The 20,615-nt window shown below is 42.4% G+C and overlaps 1 protein-coding gene across 2 annotated transcripts in view; it reads right to left on the reverse strand.

Moving 5' to 3' along the window:
• The window catches only part of trrap (transformation/transcription domain-associated protein), a 91,549-nt gene that overhangs the window by 12,988 nt on the left and 57,946 nt on the right, over positions 1-20,615 (reverse strand). For both annotated transcript variants that reach the window (XM_074662670.1, XM_074662669.1), the window contains 7 exons: positions 20,353-20,499; positions 18,459-18,559; positions 15,457-15,658; positions 12,303-12,464; positions 6,373-6,463; positions 5,872-6,077; positions 4,847-5,108 (listed from right to left, as the gene is read on the reverse strand). In XM_074662670.1, coding sequence (XP_074518771.1) covers positions 4,847-5,108; positions 5,872-6,077; positions 6,373-6,463; positions 12,303-12,464; positions 15,457-15,658; positions 18,459-18,559; positions 20,353-20,499 — 1,171 coding nt within the window. The remainder of the gene's footprint in view (positions 1-4,846; positions 5,109-5,871; positions 6,078-6,372; positions 6,464-12,302; positions 12,465-15,456; positions 15,659-18,458; positions 18,560-20,352; positions 20,500-20,615) is intronic.

The raw sequence follows: 20,615 nt of genomic DNA on the forward strand, positions 1-20,615 counted from the left end.
AGTTACATTTAGCGGCGCTTAACGTCATTTTAGCATGACAAATGACTGTTCAATAAGCACAGAATTGAAAAGCCTCAAAACTTGTGCATGTTTTTCAGAAAGCTCTTCTGACAAAAGTCTCTGGAACGGATCCACTGCTAAAACAGTAACTCATGCAAATAGCAGTCGCCGTAATTGGATTTGAATGCCTCCCTGCTGCCAAATGTTATATGTGCACACATAAACCCATATTTTCCGGCCCACAAACCCTGTGAAAGCGAGTGAGCCACTAACGTGGTGTGGGGAATGGGAGCTTGGCTGCTCAGCAGCTCCGTAAACCCAGTTTGTTCCGCTCTGGAGGCCTTGTGTGGTTTCAGTCTCTGACGGCCCCGCTTCCGAGTCGCCATGGGGACAGCTGGGTAGCGATGGTCTGCAGGCACCCTGTGAGGCAGAAGCCCAGGTGCCGCCTGGCTGCGTGAGCACAGCTGGCACTGCAACATCTGGTAAGATTCATCAGCACACGCCCTGGGCCTCGCTTGCATTGTTTGTGTTGTTCAATCAGTCAGTGTGTGTGTCGTTCTCATGCCATCACACCTGCCTCGTGTTTCCTCTCAGGCTCTTTTCTGATTCATTTGCTAATTCTCTGCCTTCCATCTTTAACAGGCCTCCTTCTCTCCTCCTTTATGGTTCCTAGCCCTGGCCTAACCTTATAACTGCTTTGTTTCTCTCTAGGTCAGGTGATCAGTTTATCTCTGGTCTTTTCATTCACTGGCTGCCCCTGTCCTCCTCTAACCCAGGGCCAAACACATTAGCTCTATTGGCCGCTCTTAGGAGCAGTGAAGGGGAAAAGCAAAGGAGAGAGTGAAGAGCCAAGAGGGGGAGGTGACTGGGAAGGAGTTGTTCTCGAGAAACGTGATAAAAAGCAGAGACTGAGTCTTTTACCGCGAGAGTAATTCAGCAAACATGTATGTGCAGTCAGTTAGTGGGAGTAAAAACCAAGTCTGCAGCAGGCAGACGCTGTTTTAACTGGATCCAGCAAACTGTGGTTCACCTCCCTTATGCAATGAAGAAAAACAGACACGTGGCTCGCAAAAACAAGGGGAATGATTATGTTTCAGAAGAAAAAAATCTCAGAGGGGGCCTTGGCTGAATCAGGGCTGCACCTGTCCTGCTGGATTCAACTGCTTACCTTTAAATCCGAACACAGGCAAAAACGACCCAAGGCTTTGGGAAAACCTCAGAATCATGGCTGTGAAATGATTTCATCAAGAAGACAAAGCTGTTTTTAATCTTAAAGAGGGGGTATTGTGCTTTCCCATATTTTAAACATGGATATAAAGTAACAAAGCTGGATGTTCAAACTAAAAGTGTGCAAATTTCCAAACCTCTACATCTTCATATGTTGTAGAAACTCCTTAATCTGTGATCTGCTCGAAACAGTCCATTCTAAAAATAGAGATTTTTTTCGAGACCCTCATGAGACTTGCTGAAATAATGACATCATCACGTAAGGATCCCCTACTACTTCTTGACAAGTTGGAGGAGTGTGCTTAAAACAACAAAGTCCGCCCTTAAGTCTGCATCCAGAAAGCAGAGGGCTGGCCAATCAAAGGGAAGGTGGATTGCTGAGAGACAAGCCTTAAAGGGACAGTGGCTAAAATGAAGACTCCAAGACAGAGGCTGCAATAAGGGTTTTCAAAAGCACTAGTGTGGGAAAAATAAGGCTGTAAATCATGTAAAGCTACTACAATGGTACCAGAAGAAATATATGAAGCGATTAAAAAAAGCACGATACAACCCCCTCTTTAATATTTTTCTGACATTCAAGACATCATAGTCCAGAAGCCTTGTAACATTTCTTGAGGATTCCTGACTGTTCATTATATCCAGTCTGTGGATTGGTCAGTCTAATGAGAGCATGGCATTTAACACAATTCACTCTAATTAAACGAGGAAACCAGCATCAAGTGAATCACTGGATGTGTTGAAAAAGAACAAACACTGAAAACAGCTAAATGATTAAGGCAACTCTGTTTTAGTTGAATCATCTCGACATGTTAGATGGAGTTAACAAACACAGAGAAGCCTTGTTTATGTTTCTAATTATACGTCTAATGAGTGATTTTCCCCGTAATAAAAACCAAACTACCCTGTAATTGTTTTGACGATTCCACAATGAAGAAAGGGAATTAAGTGTTTCATCTGCCGGTCGCTGAAGTAGCAGCACGCTCTTCAATCCGCCTCACCCTGCAGTATTTATGAGCGATATTTCTCCACCTTCAGTACGGCCAGAACTGTGTAAACCATGCTCGACTCCTTGACAAAGAGAATAATACAGTGGGTGTAACCTCCATCTCAGACCACAATAATAAAAAAACACTCGGCTGGTGGCCGCTGGTACTCAGCTTAAGTGGGGAAACACTGCATTTACATTACAAAGCCAAACGGCCAAAGTTGCCATAATGGTGGGTGTGATTTCACTCTCACTCTAGTGGGTTTTAGTTTATTAAGCTGAGATGCATTCCAGGCTGATATAAACGACTGCCAAGAAATTTTATTATTTTATCAAATCTGCAGTGAAGACATGCTCTGCAACCTGTGACATTTTAACAGAATGAGGGTAAGTAAACCACATTTTGCAGGGCACATATGACCTAGCGGTCTCGGTTGCGACCCATGAGGTTCGCCTTTAAAGTGATACTCCGAGATGGAACAAGTTGGGTCCTATCACAAGGTTTAGGGCAGAAATTACCCCTACAGCAGTGATTTTGTGCAGCAGAAGCCCAGGGCGCTCACACCAAAGGCTTTCTCCCTGCTCGTCAGCTGGTTTCTTCTGCACTCAGAAGGGGCCATATTTTACTTGATCAAAAACACAAATATACGGACTCCCACCGAAAAAATCTGATATCGGTCTGCATTCACGCTTTATTTAGAGAATTATGAGCGTGTTACTTGCACACAAAAACACAGCTAAATAAGGCTCTAGTTCTCATCGTGTCGTAAAACGACTCTACCTCTGTTGCAGAGCCACAGCTGGCTACTAGGCTCTTGCTGCTTAGTGTATCAGTCCGCGTGCGTGGCATGCCAGATATAAACAAACGCAGGTAGTCTGCCAGGAGACACGATGAGAACAAGAGCCTTATTTAGCTGTGTTTTTGTGTGAAAGTAACGCGCTGAAAATTCTCTAAATAAAGCGTGAATGCAGACCGATATCAGACTTTTTCGGTGGGAGTCCGTATATTTGTGTTTTTGATCAAGTAAAATATGGCCCCGTCTGAGTGCAGAGGAAACCTGCAGAGGAGCAGGGAGGGGGTGTTCGGTGCGAGCGCTCTGGGCCTCTGCTGCACAAAAACACTGCTGTAGGGGTAATTTCTGGCCTAAACCTTGTGATAGGACCCAACTTGTTCCATCCTGGAGTATCACTTTAACCCGATGGCTGGGGTTCAAGTCCAGCCTGTGAACCCTGCTCTCACCCGATTTCCTACTCTATCCAATTAAAGACACGAAAAGCCCCCAAAAATGACTTAAAAGAAAAAATAAAAATAAAAACACATTTTATCGATGGAGAATTCTGTCTTATGTGGACTTTAACAAAATCTGTCTGATCGATCTCAGCTCCTCTGCTGTTTGGCTTCAACACCTATCAGAGCTTTGTGATGCTGAAAAGACAGACAAAAATACAGATGTTGCAGAATTTAGCCGTCAGAGTAAATTAGAATAGAAAAACTTAAATATTTGTGTTTATAAATGTTAATTTGTAATCAAACACTGAGATTTTCACTGTTCATTTACATCCTTTCTTTTGAAAGTCAGCTGCTGAACCTTATCTGCACTTCTATAGCAGATGCACCTCGGTGACCTCGTGGGATTACCAGAAGAGGAGGCGCTGAGGTGATCTATAGTTCAGACTTCGACTGCTGAATGCTTACACCTACAGATTCCTTCACACTTCGTATACAAGTTCTGTTTCAGCATATATGTAACTCGCCCTTAAAGGCGAGATGCCAGAACACGACACAGAATACTTTTTTAATTATGTTCCATATATTGAGGCATCTTAGCATTTTTTCTTTCTTTCTTCAGACTCTGAAAACTTTCAAAGAATTAAAACTGATCACTTTCAACAAAGTTCAGAGTTTTTCTTTCAGCTGAGGTAAGAGCCTTCAGAAGTCTTTTACTGTTTTTTCACCAAAGTTTGGGAAAGTTTTCAGGGCAGCAGTGATGCAACTAACTTCTGCATTGTCAAAATAAAGTGCAGACAATGTGCAGAGACGACAGACAAAAACTGACACACACACGTGTATTTCTGACATGTGACCCCTCAGTGAAATCCCGCCATGTGGTCAGAAGCTTAAACGACACTGCTGAACGCCAACACTGCAGCAGTGTGTGTTCTCACAGCACCAAAGTGTCCATGTGGATATAAAGTGAAAGGTGTAATGTATTCGTACAGAAGCCAGACTTTTTGTTTAGAATAGTGTAGACACACAGTGACACACATGCTGGCCTGTGCGCCAAAAGGTGGCTGATGTGTGATGTGGAGCTTTAGAGGGGGGAAGGTAGGAGGTGTTGCTGATTTTGCAATGTGGCCAGCTGTCTCACCTCGTCAAATATTCAAAAATAAGAAATGTTTTGAAAACATTTGCTTCACATTTCACCTCTCCTCCAACTCTGAGGTGTTATGTTGGAGTTACAAGGGCGAAACCAACCGTGCTAAATGTTAACATGGCTGACAGCCATGGAGCTAAAGTGAACAAACAGCTGAGCTAAAAAAGCAAACACAGGAACAACCACAAAATGAAAGGGCAATCTGTGGATTGGTTTTGTTTCTGTATGTGTGTGGGTGTGTTTTAAAAAGCAAACTAACCTGTTGTGAACTGTCCCTTCATCTTCTGGAAAACAGGGTCCTGCGCTGTGGCCTGGGCCCGCCGCGCCAGGGACTCGGAGGCAGCGCTGGAGAACATGGTGGAGACGTTGGACACGTTCTCTAAGCCGACCCCGAAGGTGCTCACAAGCTTCTTAACGAAGTTGAGTGTGTGTGGTGTAATCTTGGCATCAGAGACTGCACCGCTCTTCTCAAAGGCCACCGAGTAGCATTTTGCCAGGCCCTGCTGGAGCTGCCGCAAAACCTGAAAAAGAAGAGGTCAGAAGAAATCAATATGAAGATATTTTCACAAAACTCTCTTTACCCAGAGTCTTTTATTTTCAAATATGAGTTTAAATTCAGGACGGAAACACCATAAGCAGGCACAGGCACATGTCTTCTATAATGAAGGCTGAGCAATGCAACGTCATACAAAACCAAAGAACCAGAGCTTGTGGAAGGTGATGATGGCCTTGCTCGTGTCTGCACCTGTTTGCCCTGTGGAACAAAACATCAGGCCCTGCAGCTGCTCCAGAGTTCCCTGAACCATCACAGATAATCACACAGTTGCACACACACATCAACAAACTTCCAGCCCTAAATCCCTCGCCCCATCCTACACGCTGGCTGCACCCATCCATCACCTGTCCCGCTCTGCTGCCTCTGTCTCCCAGTGTTCTCTCCACCCACAGACTAGATACCGCGGGTGGACGCTGCCTAGCATGGCGAAAACAATTTGTAGCAGCAGAGTTTAGTTTGGACGATTGTGGAAGGCTTACGTCAGGATTTGACTCGAGGGGGGAAAACGCTGCTGGCTAAAAGAGGTGATTAAAGTCGAGATAGGTTTTGGAAACGCAGCAGCCAAGAATTAATAAAAAGGAGGGAACTAGAATCTTAAAGTCCAAACAAGTTTATGGAGTCATACTAGTTAAGTCAGATAATGACAATTTGTAATTATTTTCCTGACAGCTGATGAAAAAAAAAACACACTTGCTTCCCACACAAAGCAGAATCCTTCTTCCTCTCACCTCTTCGTGCCAGTTCTCCCTGAACCACACCATCTGGTCCACGATGCCCTCCAGAGAAGAGAGCAGGGTTGGGTGGAGTTCCCGCTGCATGTGCATGATCCGACTGCAGCGCCACATTGGGGCAGTGGCCCGGATAGGTCCCGGGTCAGAGGCACCTGAGTGAGGCTGGGCTCCGACGGGGGTGGGCTGCTGCTGTCCAGAAGCATCTGTGGGGAAAAGGGATATGATAAGAAGATAAGTGGAGGAGGAGGGATGAGAACAAGGAGAAGGTGAAATAGTTGGAGGTTAAGAGCAAAGAACATTTGATGGTATCTGAAGATAGAAATAAGTGTTGTAGAAGAAGTTTTTTAAAGCAAAGAAAGTCTTCCATGCTTTAAACACATTTTTTCCACCTCAATATATCTTTAGGTTTATCAAATCAGCATGGGAGAAGCAAGAAAGACTTTATTTCAAGTTCAAAGTATCGTAAAGAGGCAACACACTACAGCCATGTTTACCTACCACTTTTGTAACGCTCCCTCTGCTCGATCTTGAGCGTCAGGTAAAGGGTGCGGATCGGAAAGTAGACAGCCTGGGGGTACACTCGTCCCACCTAGCAGATAAAAGAGGGTCACAGATTACATTTCAAAGACTCTCCCTTAGGACAGCGAACCAGGGAGAGAGGGGTGAGGTAGGCAGAGGTGATGGAGGGAAAGTAGAGTAGAGAAAGTGTTTGTGTATGAGCGCCAGAAAGAGAGACAGATATCATACTGATAGAGCCAGAGAGCTCTGCTGTAACACAGGCAGGCAGCGTTTGAAGCTTTGAGTCAGGGGAGTTAGGGAAAGTTAAAAACACGTCATGGCTGAATTACAAAACTGAATGTGACTGATGATGAAATTGCCCTCAAGACTTTCAAGGAAAAGTCCCTGACAACATTAGAAAGCGTAATGCTTGAAGTCAGGACATAAAAGAAAGAAGTTTGAGAGACACAACACATTCACCTCCAACTTGATGGATGAAGAGCGGTTTTGATAAATAACACAACAGGTGCTTTAAGAGTTCACCTTGTGCGTTTTATTTATCCCTAAGTGGGCACATTTTACAAAGAAAGTAGAAAATTTGACTACCTATGTCAACATATTTAAGTTTCCTTAGTGGAAAACAAATCAAATATTTTCTTTTTTCATGCTTTTATTTACAATTCAACCCCTATTGTTGTTTGTATTTTTTACAATAACAGATGAAAACAGGGATTGTAAACAGTTAATGGTTTTGGCAACTCCCCATCAGTGTTTTGAGACACCCAGAAGACCTCAATCCAGACTTTGGAAACCACTGGTTCAAGATAAATTTGTGAATTCTAAAAATCAAACTAAATCTTACCACATAAAAATGCAGTGAAAATCTGAAACCTTCATTCAAAATCAGCCCTAATTTTTAATACACTGATGCCACAAGAGGCAACCTCATCCACAGTGAATATTTTTACACTCACACACACACAATCACACAATCACACACACTCTTCTTGTTTTGAAATAAATTTGGAAATGAACAAGCGACAATCTTGCAGAATGTAAAAAAAAAAAAAAACTGCAGTTCCCCAGTTGGCCACTTGGAGGTGGCCCTAAAGATGAATCCATCCTCATTAAGCTCCATGTTTAAATGTTAAAGTTAACCAGCAATGTTAGGCTAGTGGTGAAGTGGTTTCTGGTTCAATTCCCAGGCTGAGCAAGGGCCTTTCTATGTGGCGCACCTCTCCCTGTGCAGGTGCGAGTAGGTATGAGTGAGTGTATGAAGGTTACCTGACTGATAACGAAAGGAGGGGTGCTGGCACCAATTCATGACAACTGTACATAGGTAAAAAACTGTCCTCATATTTATACTGAGACCTAAAGTTAAAGGTCTGTTCATAATAGTTTTGGGTGCTGTAAATGAATTTGTGTGTTGCCAAACTGTCAGAATACTCCAAAACCTTATTTATTATCTTGTTGTCATATCCTGTAATCTAACATTTTTTTTTTTTTCTGCAGCTGATGTAATGAAGTGGATTTTCCATTGTATTTTCCTGACAAACGCTGCTGCCCCCTGCCTAAATTATGACCCTGCACAGCTGTAAAGGATTCCGTGTCTCATGGCTTCACTCCAGCTCCACATTCTGGTCAAAATAGTCTTTCCTGGCCTCATAAACGTTACAGTAGGCTATGAAAAAGTAGCTGTGCTGACTTGCTGTATTGAGTCTATAAAAATAAAGTATCCCTCTCTCCTTGTTGTTGTTGTCACAACTTCATCCCCTCTCTTGTCACCAAATGATATTCTGATACATGAGACAGGGACCCACTGTGACACACAGCACACAGATATTGAAAGGAATCACCCTTTGAATGAGCGAGGTACTCTCAGCTCAACACAGATGGATTTGTACGTGTGACATTTGGCTATCACTGTGACTGCACAAAGTGAGCACCTCGAGGTGTAGCACAACCTGTGACAGAGGATCTTTGATACCTACAGGGGCAAGAACAGAGATTTGCAATTCTTCAAAACTACAGGAAGAGCTAGAATGAGCCCTAACCAGAGGGAAATTCCTTTTCTTTAACATCCAGTGTGTAAAATTTACAAGGCTGGAGTAGATTGGTTTAATGCTGCCTTTTAATCTCCTTGCCAAGTAAGTAGGTAAAGCAATACGGCTGAGCAACTCTCTAAAGAAAAGTGAAATGTTATTAAAGCTGCAAACAATACTGACTTAAAGTACCAGGCTGTAAAACAAAATACAGATTTTTCCCTGAATCTCACGGAGGAACAGGGACTCCTGCCTGGCTTCGGGCCCACTGGATGTTGGTGGAGGACCAAACCACAGGGTTCTCTCAGGTCTCGGAGCAAGATTTCATAGGCGGCAATTACACAGCTACTTGATCCCTTTTAGAGCCTCCATACGCCTGCAGGAAGAAAGGTATACCTGCACATCTCAACAACCACACTGAGCTCAATATTTGACTGAAAGTGGGTCGAGGGTGGATGGTGCACAGGGGATATAAAGGAAAGAAAGAGAAGAAGCCTTTTCTCATACTGTAGCCCAAGGCTAAATGGATTTTGGCCCTCTTCGCCTCCCCTGACTCTACCCCTCATTCCTCTGAAATCCACCCCAGGTCTTCAGAAGAATTCTCAAACTGCACAAATCAAGATAATACCAAAACGAGCTCATGTTTAAAGCTGCCAAAAAAGCAAATAGATTGCCAGACGCTAAGCAGAGCAAACCGTACTTCTCCTTAACTGGACTACTAAAGAGCTGTTTCAGATCCCAGCAGGCTTCGATTGTCCAAGAAACTCAGCTCTGCCTAGTCCGTGTCCCCTCACAGCTCCACACGCTCATTCAGTCAGTCAGCTGTGGTTGAGCTCTAAAGGAAGCACCAAAGCCAGGAGCTCAGATTCGATTAACTAACAGAAAAAGAAGGAAAGCCTGGATACGAGATCAAAGAGGTGATTGAAAGCTGTTATTAAGCCGAACTACATCTTTCCACTTCCTCATTGGTGAGGTAATTTAGCCATGGAGAAATATTCAGCCAACACTAAAAGCCTCTAACTGCTTTGTGGCTACAGTAAAGCCTTCTGTGCAATACTTCAAGAACAAAAGTCTTATTGTCAGTGAAAAGCTTAACATAAGTCTCGGCCAAGTTGTCTCCTACAAGTTTACAGGACTCTGGAACCAAAAATCCAAATACGATGGGACACTGCGTAAAATATTGGTATGTCAGATCATTTAGATGTTGGTTTGAAGTCATTTGAACATGATGTTTCATGAAAATTCAAAAACTGAATCTGAAAACACTTAGTATCTAATGAAAACAGATGCTTTTTTTATCTGATACCAACACCTGAAGGAAACCCTCGAAACACCCAAAGGTTTTTTGCAACAGGTTTTTAACATGGCTGGGTACAACAAGGACAGTCTACAGAGGCAGAGTTACTTCCAACTTAAGTCAGTTAAGTTAAAATAGTTCAACAATTTCAGAATAAAATTAAAAAAAAAACAAATATTCCCAAAGTGGACGTTGCAATATGCCTTCCAAAAGTTCTTACTTGCATATTTCATCAGTTGTAGTAAGAATGCCAACAAAAAGAAATTTAAATAGATCTAAAATCACGCAAATAGAATATTTTTGATCTGTTTTCTACTTTTATGTATTGAAGACCCTGAAGGTAAGTCCAGGTAGTCACAAAGGTGGTCTAATTTTCTAAGAACTTTGTTCTTTTTTGGATTTTTTTTTGTGGAGGTTGTGGGCTGATAAGTTTGGGAAAACCAGATCTACATTTTTAAACATCTTTAAAGTTTCTGAGACTCTGGAGAAATTGCTGTGCAAAAGGGACAAAGCTGATAACCAGAACTTGTTTGCCATGATTGTTCATGAAAAACAGATATGACTCTGTGGTGGAAATCACCGCATTGGTCTGAAACTATTTGTAGAAACATCAAAATTTGACAGTCTTTTTGGAAAGCATGGATGCTGCAAAGAGGCCAAGGATTTCCTTGGTAGTTAAAAGCCAGCATCCCTGACAGTATGGGAACGCAAAGGAAAGAATAGGAAGCTCAAAAACTGTGTGGCGACCCATATATATCTGAAAATTCAACTGCAGATTAATGTAACAAAATGAAGGGACATTAACAAAAACTCATAAAGTTCTCTGTAAGTATTTGCACTCTCTTTACTTAATTGCACAAAATCCTGAATAGAAAATGAGGTGACTGCAATTTTTATGGATCTCCTCTCAAAAGCAGAGTAGACAGCTGCTTTTTAAGGGAAAGATCCACCACTGAGAAGTAAAGTTTGCAGACTGGAGTTAGGAGTAACGGGAAAAGGGAGTTCTAAGTGGCTTCTAACAGCAGCATTAAAGATGAAAGAGGAAGGAAGGCAGGGAGGAAGAGGAGGAACCACAGATCAGGCCGCTAATGGGAAGATAAGAAATGTCATATTTTGGTGAGGCTGAGGTGGGCCGAGGGAAAGAGGGTGAATGGTAGACAAGGAGGCAGCCAGCGAGGGAGGAAAGGAGGGAGCGCGTGCATGGGTGCGTGTGCGTGGCGAGGTGTTGAGATTCTCTGTTAACTTTTTGATTCATCTTCTCTTCTGCCCCCAGGCGCTCTTCTCCTCACCTTCATCAATATTTCAACATACGTTTTTTAAACATCCAGCCGCCGCAGAGAAACTCTAAATAATTCAGCTTCGCGGCAGAGACAAAGCCTTCCATGCATTGAAATGTGGTTTTCTCTTCACATAAAGAGGGGGATGAAGGAGAAGGTGTCAACCTTTTAGTCTTCAGTCATTACAAGCCGACAAAGCAGACCAAAGCGGGGGCTAAATCTCTGTGGTCATCCCCTGACTTCCATCCATAAACACTGGGAAGGCAGGCATTGTTTAAATGACTCAACTGTTCCCGAGAAGTTTAAATCTTTGAACCTTGTAAAAGCTGTGTCCTCTACACAGACTGAGGATATTAAAATATTATGGCGTGACATAAAAAACGGGATAAAAGCATGAAAAGAAATTATGCTTTCACTGCTCTATTCATTTATTTAACAGCTAACTCATATTAAAACAGTTTGCCAATGAGCTTTACAACTGAGCGTCAGTGTGATGAGTTCTTTTATCCACTTTCTAAAAAGTAAAGGATTCCCACAGTATGTATCACTTCATCACACACTATCCATTCATCTATTTTTTACAACAACCCACTTGTATTCTAAAATCTTTTGCCTTTTCATCCTCTTTACCCTTTTTCTTGTATCCCAGAACACCCCTGCTCTGCCAGGACGGCTGTTTGTTATAGCAGACTACTCTTTGAAGATCACCCACTTCAAATTGTGCGGAAATAATACTCCATTAAGCAAAGCAAATTAGTCCTCGGTTTAATTACGAGCTCTGTTCCCGCAGTGCGGATGCGCATGATATTAACTTTATATTAATTTCTTGAACAAATAATTTAAAAACCAATCCACCCGAGGACAGCGCGAACCCAATAAATCGCTGAAAAAGGGACAGTGGAGAAATCTGAATGCTTAATTTGGTAAACAGAACGCAGGAGAGAGGCCACTTTGGCATGAATGCGGTTAATTTATCTTGATTAGAAAGACGTGCATGAGCACTAATGCTAACGCAGCAGCCAGATGTGCTGCCCCGAGTGGCTGAAGGAAGCCAAGTGAGCAGGATAGAAATGATTGATGTCGGGAGCAGAGATCCGACGTGAAACTGAAGTAAGGAGAGTGAGAAAGCAACAAAAAGGTTGACTCAAAGTGGGGAGATTACTTGAAAAAGGTGTTTGACAGATGTTTTCTTTGATAAAAAAGTTAATTTCAGAGAGCAGGAGGATTTTGGCTTAAGCTCAATAGGGATCGAGATCTGTTTTGGGGATTGGATTTTGTAAAAAAAAAAAAAAAGAAAAAAGAAAAGGGCCTCACCTGGCTGATTAGGTTGAGCAGAGGTTTCCCTTCTGAACCAACCAGGCAGGTCAGGAGCTGCGGTATCCATGCCAACCACTGGATGGGCGGGACTCCAATGCAGTACTTGTCCACAGCGTCTGCCAGGGTGTTTTTGTCATCGAAGCTGAGAAGCCACAACACCTGAAGAGGGAACAACAAATAATTGTGAGAATGTGGAGGCGGAGAGGTGAAGACGGGTCAGTGAGAGACAACACATCAACAAAGTGAATCCAACAACTGTGAGACAGCACAGAGCAAAGAGGTAAGGTCTCTAACATTAATCAGACCATTCCTGCTGTGCATGCCAAGCAGCCTCTTGGCAATCCTTCCAATGATCAAAGCCGAGCCAGTGTGGAGATGATCCCTGATCCCCTGGTGTGCCTGTGTGTGCATCTACATTATGATGAAGACATTAACCCCACTCAGCCCCTTCAGGCTCCCCTTAGTGAGCCAACCAGGGTACACAGATTGTGTATAATTACTGGTAATGACTGGTCACCTCACTTCCCTGCATCAGGACTAAGCTGTGCCAACCCAGCTTGGCAGCACGATGTCAGAGGGGAGCAAGAGGAAAGAAGAAAAAAAAAACATCTAATTGGAATGTGAAGCAAGAAGCGGCCATTATTAGACCGTATAATGATGGCAGGGCCCGATGTTGGACAGAGGATGTGGTGAATCATATTTATCATCTCTACAGCCTGACACATAGAGGCAGATACTCTTTTTGCTATCAGGATGAGTCTAGTCGATGTGACTCATCTGTTTCCCTGGAGGCTGTTTCGTCATGTTTTCACATCTTGCAGCTTGGGTCATTAATATATAATAATAATGGTACAGAAGAACCCCATTTGTAACATGTTTAATGAAGCATCAACAAACCTACACTTAACCTAACTCATCCCCATTCCCACTGAGGACACCTGCGTGGGCCATCCTCGCATGTTTGCCAACCTTTTTTAATTTTCTTTATTCCACTTGAGATCGCCTTCTGTAAATGATTAACTCGTAGATGGTCTTTAATCGCTCTCCACCCCTGCAGCACCTGTTATGAATAGTCTCTTGCATGCTCTGAACAAACTCAGAGAGAAAACCATGTGTTTGCCTACGCTTTGTTATGATGCACTGACATCATACTAAATAACAGCTCTGAGTAGAGTTCTTGATTTATTAAAATGACTTTGAGTAAACCTAATATACATAAGGTAATGTGTGTCTATAGGTAAAGTGTTATTCTACAACAAATAGGTCCAAAGTCAGACATGAGGTCCATTTCATACAGCCCCCAGCTTTTACAATCAACCAACTTATTCTCTAAATTTAATCATGTTCTAAATTATGTATATGTTTACATTTTAGGGAGAAAAAAAATACGATATATCAGGATTTTTTGTTTGACATTATCAAAATCGTGTTTCTTTGTCTGGAAAATAGTTACCACTTTTCTCCAGCAGAGGGTGAAATGTTTCTCTCTGACTCACGGGATGTGCATTTTATGGGAAAATATGGCTACTGATAAAGTCTGTAGAAATGATCATCATCATTTAACTTTTTCACATGGTCTGATGTTAAAAAAGCAAATTAAAAATCGTAAATATTGAAGAATCGCAAATTAAATCAAATCAGCACCCCAAAAATCGTAATAGAATCAAATCCCGATAATAACATTTCATCTCAGTCCTACAAAGTATATCTAACTTCTCACACACTACATTTGGACTGGGCATAGGTTACTTAAGTAAAAAAAAAAAAAGTCCCATAAGAGGACATGAAGCTATCGTAAAATCTGCAGAACGGTGAAAAGGTGTTGCAGAAAATAGTTCAAATGCAGGATGGGAAATATTTTAAGCTAAAAATGTGGTTTTCAGAGAAAAAAAGTCTTAAATGCATCATAAAAAACATTCATGATAAGATCTTGATCCTCCCATTAAAATACCCTGACATAATTTCCCCATATCCACCCCTAAAGGACAACATTTTCTTTGAGAAAAAGCAGTTTGCTGATGTTTACGCAGAAAACTGACCACTTATTTGGGATCAAGAGTCAATTCATGGACAGGTGGGGTTTGATTTGCATTGATTGGAGCATGGATGGCCTGGTAATCTGGATCGCACTCCACGAGGTTCTCCCTTGCATTGCCTGGGTTTGAATCCAGCCTGTGGCCTCTTTCTGGCATGCCACTCCCTATTCTTGCCCTGTTTCCTGCTCTATCCACTGTCCTCTCCAACCCAATAAAGGCACAAAAGCCCCAAAAATTACATCTAAAAGTCTGAAATAATTGCATTAGTATCTTTGACAATACCTAGTGACCTTTTTCCCAGAAATCATGTAAAGAAATAGAGCATTCATGTGATACTTTCACAGTTAATAAATGTCAGTGAGAGCTGCTGTGCCTGAATCACTTTCACAAGTCAAATGTGGCCCTCTTAGAAAAAAGGTGTGGACACCCCTGAGCTTATTTTCTTATATTTTGTCACCATGTTTCAATCTCCCCAGTCTGGATATCTACATCAGTGGCAGAGCACTCAGCTGATTACCAGAGCATCATCGAGGTCTATCTGTGCTAACCTCTAAATGGGCTTGAGGAGCTGTATTCAATGTGTGAAACACGTTAAGACACTTGTTAGCAAAGCACCCGTCTCTTTCAGCTCCCTCACAGGCCCTACTCTGTGATAGCATTGGTGTGACTGTTAAAGAGAGGTCGGTCCGTGCAGAGGGTCGTGAGATTGCAGTATCAGGGGAGGCCATTAGTCTGTTAACCCTGGCGTGCCAGAGGATGGCCTTCACACCGTCATCGATCTGTCGTGGGAACCCATTCGCACTGTCTACCACTGGACTGTAATCGATCAAATTACTGCTCTCTGCTTGTAACTGTGGCAGACCGTGAGAGGGGAAGGAAAAAAATAACACCTTTCTTCTCATCAGGACGAATAATGAATGGTCTGGATAGGGTCAGGAAACGAGGGAATTAAAATTGACTCTGGTTTAAAAAGAGACGCGATTAAGACTTCACAAAAACAGGGCAGATGGAGAAGTTGTTTGTTCTATTCTCACTTACAAACCCTCACCAGAGATAAACAACGCTGCTTATAAGGTAGATGGATTAAAAAAATGCTCTGGAAGGTTCTTTATCACCTTAGCAAGGTATTTCCGTGACTTGCTCTCGTTCTGGTGGCGGCAGGCATGAAGGTAGCAAGTGATGGCGGAGACCCCCAAGTGCAGCTGTCGGTCTTTGACGAAGATGTTCTCCAGGTAGTCGCCCCACATAGCCCAGGCCTTTACCAGGACGTCGTGCATCTGCACGGCAGCTGAAAAGGCCTTGTTGGCCTCCTCTGACCTGGAACAAGACAGGGTTGGGGGGAAAGGTTGAAGAGCGTTTAGAGCACGAGGGTGACGCAAAGCTGTCAGGGGTGAGGGAGCAGAAGGAGGGTAGCAGAGATGAGTGAAAGGGAAGTCAGGAGGAAAGAGGAGATGCTAAATGGAAAAGGACACTGAGGAGAGGGGCTGGATTGAAAGGGATGGATGCAATACTCGTGTGGGGAGAGAAAGAAAAGAAGAGAGATGGAGTGCGCCAGAAACAGATTATGATGATCACATTCTGAATTATGTACTACACATCAATAAGCACCATATTTCATTTGCTGTAATCTTCAAGGCCCTTCCTCTCAGCACTACAGAGTAAGCGTTTAACCCAGAATGAATTAATGTCACCAAGGGTTCAGACGTTTTGCTGTGTTGGAATATGAGTTAAACCCAGCCCTATCATACTGCGCAGATCGATCCATTAAATACAGGGTGACATACGAGCTTAGCATCTTCCTATTTCATCAGAAGTGACAGGGCTGCAGCAAGGTAAAAACCTCCGGGTAATGGCTATATTTATCTGTACACAAATACTTTGACCGTGAAGAGCATTGCAACAGCTTAGAGAAATCTGCAGCCTGATAAAACTCAAGCACCCTTGGGATTTTTTATTTTTTTTTATCCTAGCTGTGCAATCTAGCAGTCACAGTGCGGGTATTCGATTTAGAAAGCTGTTAAATAGCAGGCAAAGAAATAGACAGGTGAAATCTGGCAGCGACCCCCACATTTTGACTGCGCCGTTTATGCTGACAGGGAAATATATTCTGAATCATCAGCTGTTTTCAGCATGCCAAGCGGCTTTCTTTGCACTCTTTGGCACGCGCTGTGAATAATTTTTTAACACACCTTTCAGTCTTTGATTAATAAATAAGATGCAAGCGGCACCCTGAGACGCACCTACCCTGCAGTCAAAACAAGGAGACAGGCCTGTCAATGAAAAAGCCTGACTGAGCCACAGCTTGCAAAACGGACCTCTTGCATTCTCGGAGAGCTTCCAAAACTGCTCTCCCACTTACTCACTGTGAAATGTCTCCCCAGCCAATCAATTAAAATGTGTTATTATAAAAGGCATTTTGGCATGTGATTAAGAAATGGGAGCTTGATTGCTATGGGAGTCAGAGCCGAAGACCCTCCAGTAATACTTAATGGGGTTGCCTCAGTCACTTTGCCAGAGTTAAAGTACATTAACAGTATCTACCACTCGGCTCAACAGGAGCACAGGCACCCAGCAGACTGTCAAATCTCTGACACCCTTTAATTGAATGATCCCAAAATCCTGTACACATGTAGCTGCACGTGCATGCACACACATAACGACTCCCTCAACCCCTAACCCCCACTCTCTAAATTCTCCCCCGGTGTATGGGGCAGACTAAATGATTGCAATAAACCCCTGCTGAGGTGGAGGCAAGTTTCTGCTGATCCTGGAGATTCCTGAAAATTGCCTCGAGTTAATTATTGAGCTGCATATACATTTAATAAGCCTCACGCAATTTGTCTTTCACCCCTCAGGACGCCATGTCATGTCAGAGATGACGGCGGAGGGGGAGGGCTAAGAGAGAGTGTGTCTGTGGGTATCAAGCAGAGCGTGGTGGTGGTGGTACGCTCCACAGGCAAACCCTGCAGCCAAAAATTCAACACAATTCAGAGGTACAAAAGTAATGATGTTGATTCAGATTCACATGGATGCAAAATAAAGAAGAGGTGAGCCAGCTGGAGGCGATAAGTGTAGATTAGATGCGACTGCTGAGTCCTGACAGGATACAACGCCCACACAGTCGGGGGACCACTTACACAGTTTGAGGACTTTGCAATAATGAACACACTGACAAAAAGGTGAGGGAAGCAAATCTTGAGTTGGAAACAAAGTGGCATTGAAACTTATTTACCCACTTTTTTAGGGGGGAAAATTTACTTTGTAGTTAACTTTTTACTATCCTTGACATTTCTGATGCTCATTTAAAGTCCTTTTCTCTGGGATCTGTGAGGCCGTAACAAAATCCTGAAAAACTTGAATGCCCACTTCAGTGTTGATATGTCAAAAATTGGCTGCTGGATCTTGCATTTTATAAAATTTGGAGACTTCATTTCATTGAATGTCACAAATTTAAACATAATTTTGATGAATTAAACATACACCCATCATTCAATGTTTGGTCTAACTTCAAAATGTTAAATCCCCAAACTAAACCCAGTACTTCAGGTGAGATTTACTTTTCTACCCACAGATCAAAATAATCCTGAAAAAGTCTAAGAGACAACAGGCACCTCTTTCATTTCTTGCTTTTCCCCCCTCAGATTTAAGATCAAACATTTTTCTTTCCACATCTGGTGTAATCCTTTTTGATTGGTATCATCCTATATATTTGTCTCTTGTAAACATTTCTCTGCTGCCCATGCTTTTGAAATTCAAAATATAAATTAGATTTTGTTCCAATTAAGAACAGTATCAAAGTTTAGTTTGCCGCCGTTTTTTAAGTTTAATTTTTTTTTATTTCAGTACAAGCGTTAATGACTTCTCTCTACTTATATGTTGAGTTCTCGGTGATTCCCAGTAGTTTCTTGCCCTTTAAAGAATGTTGCTAATTAGGAACAACTGGGGCTGGCTTTCGACTTTTTAGGACAAGGCATTGATGGCTTTCATAATACAAAGTTTAGAAGAGGGTTTTCAATCTACTCTTAGGCACAAATGTGAAGTAAAAAAGAGACAAACGGCCAGTCCAAAGTTGTGAAGACTGTAACAGACCAGACAGTTGATGCATTCGTGAACATACTTATTGATCTGAGCCAGGAACATCCCCTTCAGAGCGTAGAACTCAGCGGTCATCTCCTTGGTAAAGTATTTCAGGTTGGTTGACTCGATCACCTCCAAACCCTGAAAACAAAGAGAAGTTAGCACACAGGTTTAATTTCGCGCTAAAATGTGGCGAGAAGAAACTTCTCTGAGAAGAAACCCCGACATTGTGTTTGAGACGGCGCCGTAATCACAGGTGAAAAACAAACAACGTGTTCACTGTTCATTAAGAAGAAAGAAAAGAGGTGTTAGGGGAACTAAACTTCCATTATGGTGAGCCTCTGATTAGGTGTCCCCATGTGCTGCTGTGACAAACGATGTGCAGCGGCAGGGAAAGAGGGAGAGAGAGACAGAGCAGATGAGATAGAAGAGAGTGAGAAAGAGAGAGGAGTGTCTGCTGGCACTTTTAATGACTTGTGGTGAGCCCAACTGCTTCTATTAATCAGAGTACTCCATGGGCTTAAGAGCAAGCTCCAGTGTGATGCTCTCTTATAAGTCTCCTTGCTATTGCTTGTCACCCACAGCCACCCCAAACTCTTTTCGCTCTCTCTGCTTTTCCCAATCGAAGACGCGCTAACTACACCTGCAGCTACTGCAAACAGAAATCAAGCCGAGTACTTAAATCACACTGAGTGCATCGGATGTGTTGTTCTTCATTAGAGGCTGGCTTCAAATTAGAACATGCAGGACTGAGGTCAACCTCTCTCATTATGGTGCAGGTGTTACATGGAACTATGCATTTTTCATGCCTAATTGCACTCAATTAGATTCTACATTCTGAATTATGTTTACTATTTTGGGGTTGGATTTGGGGTATAAAATATTTCATGCCTTACTACCATGCATGTTAAAGCTCTATGCAGCTGCATAGAAGCAAGTGGGATTAGATCATGACAAACACACCTGTTAACAACATGGCATGTCTAATAAATTATTATTACCTCCCCCAAGGAGGTTATGTTTTTGGGAGAGTTTGTCTGTTTGTCTGTGAACAACATAACTCAAAAGGTAACAAACAGCTTTTAATGAAATTTTCAGGAAAGGTTGAAAATGGGATAAGGAAGAAGTGATTACATTTTGGAGGTGATCCGAATCACCATCTGGATCCAGGATATCTTGAAGGATTCTTTATCATTGTGAGATAGGGCTGTTTTCATCATATGTGCATATAACTCCACGATAAATGGTCGGATTGCTTTGCAAAACAATACAAGACAATGTCACCATAATTTCTGACAGATGTAAAAGTACAATCCAGATCCTGGCAATATTCTGTTTCTAAGATCCTGAATATGAAATATGTACTGAGTTGTCATAATTTTCAACACTGTCAGGAAACAAATTATCGTACAAACCTGCAACTGACACCAAATTGTAGCAGACAGTCTGCTGAAAGGGAGTATAACATTAAAGTAGGACTAGAGTGTTGTGTGACATTTACAACTTGCTAGGTGGAGGTCTGTGCTCTCTGAGTGCTTTTCTAGTTTATGGTTGAGTTCTATCAAAAGATCCACTTTTTAAAAATAAGCTCTGTGGAGCGCTAGGTTCGCCCTAGCACAGGTGGCCCAGGTTCAAATCCAACCTGTGGCCTCTTTCCCATATGTCACTCCCCACTCTTGCCCTGTTTCTTACTCTAATCACTGTCCTCCTCTATCCAATTAAGGGCACAAAAAGTCCAAAAAATTATTTAAAAAATAGATTTGTAAAATACGATGGGAAGAAGTAAGAAGAAATAAGAAAGAGATCAATAATGCTGGTATTTAACTTCTTTCAATGATCAGTATCACAGACATTCTTGTTGAAATAGATCTTCTGACCTTCAGTTCAACATACAAAATTGAATACGGAGTACACAACAGACTGTCACATCTTACCTGCATGCACTCATTCTTGCCCATAACACCAGCCAGCTGCAAATAACACTTGACTTGCTGTCTGATCTTCTGGAAGCAGTCAACGATGGGCACAGTGGGGATGGTGTGGATACGGCTGAGGATGTCCAGAGCCACGTTCACCAAACCCTGAGGGAGAAGACAATTGTGAGGTGTTGCTAAAAAACATTGAAAAGGTTAGAGAGGTATAAGAAACTGTTGCTTATTATGATTACGTTCTTCTAATTCAACAAGTCTCATAGGTA

Source organism: Halichoeres trimaculatus, unplaced genomic scaffold, assembly GCF_033239565.1.
Source record: "Halichoeres trimaculatus isolate MK-OKI-2021-1 unplaced genomic scaffold, fHalTri1.1 fHalTri1_scaffold_23, whole genome shotgun sequence".
Taxonomy (NCBI): Eukaryota; Metazoa; Chordata; class Actinopteri; order Labriformes; family Labridae; genus Halichoeres; species Halichoeres trimaculatus.